Source organism: Phoca vitulina, unplaced genomic scaffold (genome assembly GCF_004348235.1).
Source record: "Phoca vitulina isolate PV1807 unplaced genomic scaffold, GSC_HSeal_1.0 scaffold51, whole genome shotgun sequence".
Classification (NCBI taxonomy): domain Eukaryota; kingdom Metazoa; phylum Chordata; class Mammalia; order Carnivora; family Phocidae; genus Phoca; species Phoca vitulina.
The window spans coordinates 11,944,268-11,956,902 of NW_022589754.1; the positions used below are offsets into that span (position 1 = coordinate 11,944,268).

The 12,635-nt window shown below is 41.3% G+C and overlaps 1 protein-coding gene across 1 annotated transcript; it reads right to left on the minus strand.

Annotated features, from left to right (window-relative positions):
* Positions 1–4,237: 4,237 nt before the first annotated feature.
* CDX4 (caudal type homeobox 4) lies at positions 4,238–11,896 on the minus strand. Its single transcript, XM_032387829.1, has 3 exons — positions 11,395–11,896; positions 5,605–5,750; positions 4,238–4,444 (listed from the first exon to the last, which is right to left on the minus strand). The coding sequence occupies exons 1-3, from the start codon at positions 11,894–11,896 to the stop codon at positions 4,238–4,240; spliced, it is 855 nt and encodes a 284-aa protein (XP_032243720.1).
* Between the last annotated feature and the right edge of the window lie 739 nt (positions 11,897–12,635).

Below are 12,635 nucleotides of genomic sequence, written 5' to 3' on the forward strand. Positions count from 1 at the left end.
AGGAGAATTCTAAAGTCTCAAATTACTTGAGGATAAAAAATTACTTGAAGGGACACCTGGGTGGCTCAGTAGATTGGGTGACTGCCTTTAGCTCAGGTCATGATCTTGGAGTCCCAGGACCGAGTCCCACATCAGGCTCCCTGCTCAGCGGGGGGTCTGCTTCTCCCTCTGATCCTCTCCCCTCTCATGCTTTCTCTCTCTCCCTTATTCTCTCTCTCTCAAATGAATAAATAAAATTTAAAAAATTACTTGAAGATTTGGTGTGAAAACATGTCTCTTAAGGAAACTTTTTTTCCCTCATAAAATGGCATGAATTTGAAAAGTAATGAAAATATGAAAATCTGCATAATCCCACCACCCTAGCTGAACACTTTTAGTCATTTGGCACGTTTTTATTCATGCTTCTTCCCTCATCAGAAAAATAATTTCTTTACTGAAACCTACTTTAAAATTTTATTTATTTATTAATTTGAGAGAGAGAAAGAGAGAACAAGTGGGAGGGAGGGGCAAAGGGAGAAGGAGGAACAGACTCCCTGCTGAGCAGGGAGCCCCATGTGGGGCTCCATCCCAGGACCCCGATATCATGACGTGAGCTGAAGGCAGATGCTTAACTGACTGAGCCACCCAGGCACCCCTATTGAAACCTGCTTTAAATGCAACTTTTGAGTTTTGGTGTTTAACCTCCTTTGTACATACTTCCAAGTGCACACCACCATAATATAGCCATAAAAGCATGGGGTGTATGTTTTTCTTGGGTTTCAGAGAAAGAATTGACATGTCTTCTTAGAGGAAGTGGCTGCAAAATGCTATTAAGAACAAAAGCTCTGTACTACTGGGTATTTACCCCAAAGATACAAATGTAGGGATCCGAAGGGGTACGTGCACCCCGATGTTTATAGCAGCAATGTCCACAATAGCCAAACTGTGGAAAGAGCCAAGATGTCCATCGACAGATGAATGGATAAAGAAGATGTGGTATATATATACAATGGAATATTATGCAGCCATCAAAAGGAATGAAATTTTGCCATTTGAAACGACGTGGATGGAACTGGAGGGTGTTATGCTGAGCGAAATACGTCAATCAGAGAAAGACATGTATCATATGACCTCACTGATATGAGGAATTCTTAATCTCAGGAAACAAACTGAGGGTTGCTGGAGTGGGGGGTAGGGTGGGAGGGGTGGGGGGGCTGGGTGATGGACACTGGGGAGGGTATGTGCTATAGTGAGCACTGTGAATGGTGCAGGACTGTTGAATCACAGATCTGTACCTCTGAAACAAATAATGCAATATATGTTAAGAAAAAAAAAAAGAAGATAGCAGGAGGGGAAGAATGAAGGGGGGGAAATCAGAGGGGGAGACGAACCATGAGAGACGATGGACTCTGAAAAACCAACTGAGGGTTCTAGAGGGGAGGGGGGTGGGAGGATGGGTTGGCCTGGTGATGGGTATTAAGGAGGGCACGTTCTGTATGGAGCACTGGGTGTTATGCACAAACAATGAATCATGGAACACTACATCAAAAACTAATGATGTAATGTATGGTGATTAACATAACAATAAAAAAATTTTTAAAAAAGAACAAAAGCTCTGTATTGTGGTTCTGTTAGCAGGTTCTAGAAAATTAGAATCTATAAAAATAAAAAAATGTTTCTTCTCTGTTGAACATAAGTTTATAGCAGGAAAGAACAACCCCCAGAGAAATCCAGCTGCTATAGCCAAAGATATTCTTTTTTTTTTTGGTGAGGCAGTGTTAGGGATGAGGAAGCTAAGTACCTATGTACACTCAGAACTTAACTTCCTCATCCTTAAAATCCGCATCTCTCTCCACAGTAGATTGGAAGGACTCATTTTAATGCTGATTTTCTTTGTTCAGCACTCAGATGGCCTACTGGCCAATTAGCATGCTATATATTTCGCCCCACAGTTATTGGAAGCAATGAGGTGGAATAGAATGTGTGCTGGCCTGAGAGTCAAGAAATCCTAGCACAGTGCCTGGCACAGAGTAGGCACTAAATAAATAATCATTCAATTTAGTAGACCTGTGTTGTAATCCTAGGTTTTGTCATTAACTTACTGAAAAGTTGGTAACTTTTTGAAGAGAAAGAGAGCTTAAATTGATCTATCTTTGTTACCTTCCCCCAATATCTAGACCTGGGCTAAGGAAAAAAATAGTTAACCAAAGATACTTAAGCCCCTCTAGTCTCTAGTTTCTTAAACTACAAAGTGGGAAATAACAACTCTTGCCTATCTTGTAAGGGATAAGGATATTAAGCCAGGTAATATACAAGTGTGAAAGTACATTGAAAAATATAAAATATTACACACATGTAAGGCATTATTAAGATTATTGGTAGAAGCCCCAAATTCACTGATGGGGGGGTAGGTAAGCTGAAAAACAAAGGGTTAAGCCTGCATTTCTAGGTCATAATTATCTGCTGGTGGGCACTGAGAGAGCTGTATGCAACTTCAGTGACATAATCTGATACCAAATGAATAGGAAGGGGCTTTGAGTTTGAATCCATCACTAGAGACTACAAAAGATCATTTTTATGTAACTCAGAATTCTCATCAGCATCCATGATTGCCTTGCTGCGTATGTTTGGAAAATGAATGATTGCTTATATCTCCATTTCCCTATCAGCATAATGGGGCAATCGATACCTCCCTCATAAAAGTTTTGTAAAGATGCATGCAGGAAAGGCAGAATATAACTCCAAGAGCCTGGATCAAGATAGAAGGGTTTTTTCCTTAAATCTCTTCAAGACTAAATGACATACCCCCAGGAGCAACCATAGAAAAGAAGCCCACTTTCTGAGATAAATTTCTTATTCTTAACCCAAACACAGGTAGTTATGCTCAAGAATCTAATTTCTTAAGAATTTTGAAAGTGTATCTTGAAAGGGAAAATAAAGTTGTGCTTTGATTACTTTCCTACATTAATAAAACTTTCTTTTAAACCATCTTAATTTAAAATGAATCAAAGTCCAGCCTTTGGCCACTTTGACATGCAAACAGTATACTGGACCAACACCAAAAACTCCAGGCAACTCTACTCACTGCAACCCAAGTTGTGTGTTTGGAACTTGTAAACTGCATCTCCTTGGGCCACACTGCATTGACATGACATAATGTAAGTAAAATTGAACAGGTTTATGGTAATAGCAAGGAGAGTGCTTATGTTAACTCTGACTGCCACTGAACTGTAGCACTAGAGTGAAAAGACAGAAAGGGGATTAGAGCTTGTTCTGCGTGTTGGAGAGCTGCCTTTTTACTGACTCAACCAAGCTGGGCTGTATTGTTCTAGTCTGACTTCATTATTTTGGCAAGATTTGAAATCAACACTATAGGTTGGAAGTTCTGAGATGAGGTAATTGATGCCAGAAAATGATTGATTGATGAGCAAAAATAGTCTGTCTATTTATTATTTTTATTAATCAGTGATAATGGATTCAGAATCATCTCCTGCTGATTTTTAAACATTTGTCTTGTTATGAAAATGCCGTTAGCTTTTGAATTAATCACTTGCAAAAGTAGCTACAGATGGATAAATTTCTGCTTACCTCCCCCCACCAAGACAGCATAAAAGAACACACCCAACATCAAATAACAAACACAAGTACACATACACAAATGTGCCTCCTTCCTGAACTGTTTTTTACAATTCGTTCACAAGTAAGTTTCTGAAATTGTGAATAGAGTTGCAAAGGCCTGTGATTGTAGCTTTTTTTTTTTTTTAAAGATTTTATTTATTTATTTGACAGAGAGAGACACAGCGAGAGAGGGAACACAAGCAGGGGGAATGGGAGAGGGAGAAGCAGGCTTCCCGCGGAGCAGGGAGCCCGATGTGGGGCTCGATCCCAGGACCCTGGGATCATGACCTGAGCCGAAGGCAGACGCTTAACGACTGAGCCACCCAGGCGCCCGTAGCTTTTAATCATATAGCTTACCACCAAGTTCCTAAGTGACTGCCATGTAGCATAGCACATGACAGGAGGTTTCTGAGGATGGTTTCTAACAGTAAGTGACCTCTCAGTTATTGGAAGCAATGAGGTGGAATAGAATGTGTGCTGGCCTGAGAGTCAAGAAATCTTCAACAATTGCACATCCACTTGTTCTGAATACTGCCTTATGAGAAATTACATCCTGTCCTAACTCGCCTGCTGATATCTTAGAGACCAAGAAGACAATGCTAAAGGATGGGGGACTTTCCATTTCTCTTTGCCTTTTCTTTCATTCAGAGACTATGACCTGCTGTATCTCAATAGGCTGAAATCTATGAACAGCAGATGAGGTGGTGGAAAAAGCATTAGGTAGTTCCCCAGGGCTGATGGAGCCAGAATCACTTTGTACTGAGCCTCCACTGTTCTCAAACTGGGAGATTTTCTTTTTGATCATCTTTCTTTCCTTGGCTCTGCGATTCTGAAACCAGATTTTCACCTGAAACAAAAAATGCTTTAGATTTAATGGGGCATCATACTGAATGCAGTTTTCATAGTCATTGCTGATACTGTACAAGGATTTTAGCATTTACAAAGCCCTATCATGTGTATCACTTCATTTGAGCCTCCCAATGACCTTGTGAAGTATACCTATTTAACAGGTTAAAAAAAAATCTGAGACTGAGAGAAGGAAAGTATCTTGCTTGAGATGAAACTTGGAGATAAAATCCAGGGCTACTGATTCTAAATGCAGTGCTCTTTATATGACACCTTATCCAACACCTCTGTTGCACAGGTAGAAATAAATGATAGAATGGCAGATGCTGAGGTGTGGTGATAAAAAGGGAGGGATTTAAATAACAAAGGTGGTTACTATCTGTCATTAAAAGTAACTTCCAATAATAAGTTTAATGAAACACAGAACTGGGTGAACAAGGGTGATGAAATACTATATCTCTTGCTGTGATACCAATGTGCCTTCATACCTGGATAAAGTGCAAGCTGCTTGGGATAGGTAACACACTAATGGACTTTCCAATTCTAGCATTCTATAATTCCAGGATTACTTCTAGACTTAAGTGAAAAAACATCAGGTAGTTGTGTAATGTCAAAGTTTAGGTAAATGGAAACCATTGATCCTTGTCATGCTTTATTGAGTACCTACAGTATGTTAAATTTGAGGCAGGCATCGTAGAATTATACAGACCATAGAAAATTACATTTCCAACCCTGAATAATAGAAAAACTTAGTTCAGGTAGCAGCATTGGTGTTCAGTTACTATTATAGTTTGACTGATGTGAACCAGATAATAGCCATGATTGCCAAATTGCCACTTCATACATTGGTTGTGACTACTTGGGGAGTCAATCAAGGTTTTGACTTGACTGATTAGTTCTATGGGAGTTTTAATTCTTCACCTCCTATATCCCAACCCTTTGCTTCTCCGTCTGCACACTGCCTACCACATTCAATTATTAATAAACCCACTGACCAATGAGACCAAACCAGGAGGTCCTGTAGGATGAATGTGGGCTTTAAGAGAGCTTGGAAAATGTCTTGGTCTTCTGTTTTGCTTCCACTCTTGCTTACAGACTTCCCTAAAACCTCAGCCTATTGAAATAACTATTTAAGACATGTTGGTTGTACTTCCAGTGTACCTGTCTTTCAGAAAGACCCAGGTTGACTGCCAGTTCTGATTTTCTCCGAATGGTGATGTATCTATTGCAGTGGAATTCCTTCTCTAGCCCCAGTCTTTGATGATCTGTGTAAACCACACGATACTTTTCTTTTGTCCTGGTTTTCCCTGTTAGGGGAGAAAGCAATATATTTAATCATATTTTACTTCTTTGGAGATTGTTTTGGTTGAAGGAATCACAACTACTGTTCCCATCCTTATCTATTACTTTCAAATATGAAACAGGTACATTTTTTGAATCAAATATGTCATATATCCACTTTTCCATTAAATTCTTTGTCATCTGTGGCTGTTTTATACACATATATATGTATATATATATAAAACCTATCACACCATCATTGACCTACTTACACCAAAGTATTTTTTTAAAGATTTTATTTATTTATTTGACAGAGAGATAGCGAGAGCAGGAACACAAGCAGGGGGAGTGGGAGAGGGAGAAGCAAGCTTCCTGCCAAGCAGGGACCCTGATGGGGGGCTCAATCCCAGGACCCTGGGATCATGACCTGAGCCGAAGGCAGATGCTTAACGACTGAGCCACCCAGGCACCCCCCTTTCTTTTATTTTTTTTTTAAAGATTTTATTTATTTATTTGACAGAGAGAGAGATAGCGAGAGCAGGAACATAAGCGGGGGAGTGGGAGAGGGAGAATATTTTATTTTTTAAAGCAAACACTTAATCCATGATTTTCATTCCCTTCCCTTCCCACTCACATATAGAAACAGCATTGGCAGTAGTAGCAACATATGGCATACGTACACTTTCCTTTACATTTTATGCAGTTCATTCATACCATTTCCTATTGAACCCCTCACCTACACTTTTGAATTATGCAGAATGTGTCTTATCCCCATTTTGCCAATAAGAAACCTGAAGCTCAGTGTAGTTAAGTGGTTTTGTGCTAGTGAGCTGAAGTGCCAGGACCCAAACACATACCTCTGACTCCCAGTCCAGTATGCTAAATGTTATTCCCAGTTTAAATATGCTGGGAAGTATAAGAATGGCCCAAGTGTGGCAAACTATTCTGTGATCTTGACATTATTCGTTACATACATTCCTAGTTATATATATATATTCTAGAGAGAGTTTTGTTTGGATAATAATTTAAAAAGAAAACATTTATTGTCACTTAGATTCTGTTCTAGGATAGCCCCTATTATCTACTAGAAAAATTTTTTGTGTGTGTGAGGGTCTTAAATCAACTATTATTCCCAAGTGGCTAATCAATGGGGGAAGGAGGAGGTGTTGACTTAAGCAGAATAAAATGCATATTCTAGTATTCTTTGAAAAGATATACAAACATTTGCTTTGTGTTACAGCATTTAACTAATTTCTCATGTCCTTCCTCAGATAGAGTTTTATTCCTCCTTTCAAATTTTCCAAAGGTGATTAGGAAGCTTCCCTTTCTTTTCAATTTTTCTAACTCCCTCCAGGATCTTCCTCTTTTTCTCTATGGCATTTGGCAAACTGCTTCTGATCTTCCCTGGTTGTTTTTGATGTGAGGTTTTGGGGAGCGATCTGTAGGACAAAGGTTTCTTTAAAGTGGTTCTCTAAACCCCATTGAGGTGTTAAGATGCAGCACAGGCCTAACAAAGGAGCTACATAGCATCAGATCCCATCCTGAACCCTCTTTACATTCAGGAACACCAGCCAGTTGGTTTGGAATTTACAAGCCCTAAACAAATGTCAGACACTCTTTCATCTCCAGGAAAGAAAAAAAGGGACATGAACATAGAAACAAATTCTGGATGAGAGATATGTTTTAGCATTAAACTTAATGGCTGAATAACTCATGGACTAATAAACTAAACAAAACTTTTCTCCTTGAAAATTGAAAATGATGAGTCCTAGTCAATTAACCTACCTGGAAGGCCCAGACTTTGAGCTGGTTTTTAAAATCCAAACAGAAACCCAGGAAACCAGGGGTCTGGCATTTGGTTAGTTACAAAGGCAGAATGTATATTTGAGATCACAATGAAAACTTTGAGGTTTAATTTATTTCCAGAACCTCATATCTTACGATCAAAATATATTTTTGAAGAGATGTTTCCTAAAACCCTTTCTAATCCCAAAGTAGCTGAGTATTTAAATTCTAACTTGAGGCAGAAGTTAAAATTCAACTTGTGCATTTCTGTGTTTTCTGCTCTTTGATAATCAGTAAATATAACCAGACTTCAAGAACTCTGGAAGGTTGCAGTCCTTCCCCACCCCCATTGGTCATAAATTCCCCTCTTGCAGTTTCTTCTAAGGACAATAAAGTTAAGACCAGGCCTCTTTATTTGCCATGAAAATCCTCACCCTTTCCGGCAATATAACCCCTGAAGAAAGGAGGGATGAGGAAGAGCCAGGCTGCATATCAAAGCCATGTGAAGTGTTAAAAAGAGTCTGTTGCCTCAATCTGACAGATAAGGCCTCAAACCTCAAGAAGATGTAGCTCGGGGGATATACTGACTGCACATTTTGCAAAGAGAAATGAATTCCTCCTGTGTCCCTCCTCCTGAACTCTCTTCTCCTGTCTCATTGCCTCTGCCCCTTAAATGATGAAATTGGACTGAATGGGATTTGGACATCTTCTGGTAGAGCATAACATCCATATTCTCATACCAAACCAAAGCAAAGAGGATGAAAACCAGTTTCCTTCTATAGGGAAAACAGTGCAATTGACCCTGTACAATGACTTTCTATCTTAAGATAACCCTTTGCTGCTTTTAGTTAAAAATTGCATCCAAATTCATTTAAAAAATTGTCCAACGAAATGGTTGAAACCAAGGAGCACAATGATAAGCTTCAAGAATTAGTAAGCAGCTTATTTTCTGAAGTGTATTAATTGAGTAAAACATTTTAAGTATAACTTCCCCAGTGTTTTGTCCAGTGGCTTAATCAGAATTACTCAGTTACTTCCTTCTCTCCCCCTCTTTCCCACTTCTAACAAAAAAGCCTTTCTCCAGCTCTACTTAGATTATCACCTTGCCAAAACTCATCTGAGACTACAACTCTGGGTAATAGAAAAAAATGAAAAAATAATTCCTAGCTGTAATGCACTGACAATGTTTAAAATATGAAAATACTAAACTTTTCACAGAACCTTTCTGTAGGTTCCTCTTCATGTAATCTTTAAAATGAGATGTGTATTGGAACAGACCACTTAGAGAACAAAGTGTAAATAAAAATATCTTTCTTTTTAATCAAATCACCTAGGGGACAGACATTTACTCTGTCAGTCCCCTTTCCTTAGAAAATCAAATGTGATAATAGTCATTATGAAATGTTTCTGATTGTTCCCTAATATGTGTATTCTTCTTTCTTTAGCTTAAGGTTATTTAAAATAGTCTTCAGTAATGGGAAGACTTTTATTTGATTACCTTAATCAGAGAAGGGTTACTTCCATTTTGCAGTTCATCTAATTATCTTCTCAGCCATAAGCCAAATGTTGTCCCACCATACTACAGAGTGAAGTAGAAAATTTAGGAGGATCTGACTCATTCATTCATTTAACAAATATTTGTTTAACACTATGTACTAAACATACAAATAGGTGCATTTTGGTTCAGAGTGGTCCACTGAGGTGATCAGCTTAATTGTTTTGTGTGTAATTCATAACTTGAGATCCATAGAAGGGCTTCAGTGGATCCATGCATCTCCCAAAATTATTTTAAAAATGATGTGTGTGTGTATGTGTGGGCATGTGTGTGTATACGCACATGCATGTGGGTGCAAGTATGTATCCTTTTGCGCATTTTTCTGGAGAGAGTGTCCATACTTTTCATTATATTCTTGAACTGCTGCTAAATCTGTACCTTGGGCTACAAGCATATAGCAAAAAGATAATTTTGATTTATAAGACATTAAAATGAAATATAGACTCTAATAAAGCCTCATCTACAAGATAAGCTCCAAGAGTCAGAGGGGTTCCAAAATAATTCAATTTTAAATTTCTTAATAGAATTTGGAGAAGAAAACCTTGTGAAGGTGGCATTGTACAGCCAGGTTTAAAGGTTTGTGATGAAGATATCACAAACTAAGGAGTCCCTTTCTAAACTTCTCCTGGCACCAGCATTACCCAAGAGGGAGACCCGAGCTCATAAAAGCAAATGCAAATGGGAGACTTTTAAGCAGAGAAACCTGTCATATTGTCTCTCATAAACAAAAAATTCAAGACTCAAGATCATTTCTTTTGTCCTTCCCCCCCATTGTTCTCTCTTCCAAACATACTAATGACTTTCCTCTTCTAATGTGTTTCAAAACATAATCTTGGACTGGGAGCAGCTACTTTTTGACTTTTGTGTCTTTTGCTGATCTTAGGGCTTAGTAAATGGATGTTAATTACATCCCTAAGACTAGATGTAATAACAGCCCCAGGAGTGCCCCACCTTAACCTAATTTTTTATTCTACTTAACCAGCTGACTCACCCATATTTTTAAAAATGAAGATTTACTTCCAAACACTTTAAAGCCAAGTGTTTAAGCTCTACACTTAATTTGGGATTGCTATCCTAGTAATGTCCCAATCAACCGGAACTGCCTCTTTCTAGCTAAGAGTCCTCCTAATGGTAAAAGTTGTTCCCTTCCCACTCTCCTGCCTTTGCTTTTTAAAGGGGAGAAAAAGTGCAGAACTGTGAACTAAAGCATAATCATTATGGACAAATGCTATTGAAATTCATTTCCTCCTCAGAAGGATAAAAATGATAGAGTCAAATTTTACCAATTTTCTCTAATGACATAGAGCGATAGGTTGGAATAATAAAAATGTGATAAAAGAACAACTACAACTGAAAACAAACATCTCCCTGCCTCCCCCCCACCCAAGATTAAAGCAGAGTGCCCATTTCCCCTGCCTTGGGCTCCCAGCAGCCACCCACTGTCTTGCTGGTACCAGCATGGGTCAGCATTAGGCTGGAATCTCTGGGCCTTCCTGCACTCCATTACAGACCTACATCCAACCCCTGTGTCTCCAGAAGCCTTCCTGGACAGTTATGAAGTCTTTAACCACCTATTAGTGCTGGGGCTGTTATTCCCGCATGCCATAGGGATGTTAGAGTTGAGTAGCTTATGATGTCCTGGCAGTGTGCTGTTGTCTTCTCACCTGACTCAACGCTTCCATTGGCAGAAAGGAGTTTGGAAGTAGGCAATGGGTTTGAGTCCAGCTTGCCTCTGCCACCTTGGGTGAAGGAAGCTGCAGCTTCCTTGAGAGGCCAGGATGACGAGGCTATTTTGCCATTGGGGCTTTCGTGGCTTAACTGGAGGGTCCATTGCCAACCAAGCACCATGAAACCAAAGTTGAGTATCACTAGCGTTTCAGGGGAGCAGACCTGCCCAGAAGGGGAAGGGTTTTAAATGGAAATGGCAAGTAGAAGTGATAGCATTGGGTTGGTGGCTATCCTCTTGCTTCATTCACCCATTGACCTTTCCTGTGCGTCTGTTTTCCCATCTGGGCAACTACACTGTTGGATCCTGATCCTTGTGGCTCAATGTGTCCATTGTCCACCAGCTTGCTCCCTTGACACATCAGGAAATGATGAAAAACACTCCCAGGGTTGGTTTGGTTCCAAGCACTGCACTCTTCTGGCTTTGAGCAGAGGCACATGCAAGGGAGGTCACTAATGGGAGGGGATCCTGGGCACTCAGCCACACAGTAGTCCTCAGCTAAACTGTCCCTGGAGAGTCCTGAGAAGTAGGAGGGCAGACAGGCCAACAGAAATAGAAGCCAAGCAAAGGAAGAAGTGTGAGGGCATTGGGATCAATTACTCACCGGTCACCTGCACTGTCTTGCGCATCCACGCATAAGGGCTGTGGCGGCTTCTGTTGGGAGAAGTGGCATCCGCGGCGTCGGGGTCTATGGGGAACAGTGACCCGCTGGCTGGGGCTGGCAGGCTGCCATTGCTGCTTCCCCCGCCCGCAGGGCCCAAGTTGTTGTATTCCTGAGAGCCAAAAGTGGAAGGGTTCGAGGTCATGTCGTTCATGGGTACTGTGCCCATTGTACTGGATGGCCCGGGGTACACAGTCCAGTCTTCTCGAGGGGGACTATACGGTGAACCCCATACCCCCAGCGACGGCCCGTGAGGATCCATGCTGGGCATATGGGGATACCCCATGTAGTGCGCATAGGCAGGGGCTGCAGTGAAGTTGGAGGCTGGCAGGGGACTCCCACCACTCCCAGTGCCGCTAGTCCCGGCGGTGCTGCCTCCCGCGGGGCTCCTGAGAGTGCCCACGTACATGCCTGCTTCTTTTTCCAAAAGGCAGCTTCTGTACATAGTGGCTTGGGTATGAGGAAGGAGCTCCCTAAGCCATTCTCAAGTTCTTGTAAGGCCCCAGCCCGACTTTGAGAAGCAGCAGGGAATCAATAGGTCAGTCGGCAGCTGTGCTGCACGCCCTCCTGTGCCTCTCAGACTACTCCATCCGCGTTTTCTACCCGTCAGGTTTCCAGGTGACTGGTAGCCCGGTATAGATGGGCCACCAATGGCTAGGCTGACGTCAAGGGGCTTCAGGCTTTTACATAGCATTTGCATTCAAATGAAGGGCCATTTCACTTTCACAGGGACTTGTTCACCCTGAGCTCCCTCTCCCACAGCTCCCAGGCCTTTCTGTCTCATCTTTCTCACTTTTGTCCATCTGGTCCCCATAGCACTAGTTTGTGCTTTTGGAGGCAGAAGTTCCTCCAGGGGTTTCTGACCGGTTCCCTCCAAAATGAGATGAAGACAGGCAGAAGCAGGGTGAAGTCCTGCTCTTTGGGATTCAGTCCTTACCCTGGGGCCTCCTCTTTCTGCTGAACTTCCCTTGCTCAGCCCAGCCTGCATCTGTGGTGTTCCCTCTTCCCACATTCCCCTGCAGGGGTACTCCACTGGAACTGGCCCAGGATACCACTAAAAAGAGCTTTCCCTTCTCTGACCCGCTCCCTCCCCCAGGAGGAGGGCTTTGTTTCTAAGAACAGATTCATTTCACAAGTATATATTGTGTGTCCACTGAGTGCTAGGCACTGCTGTAGGCACTGGG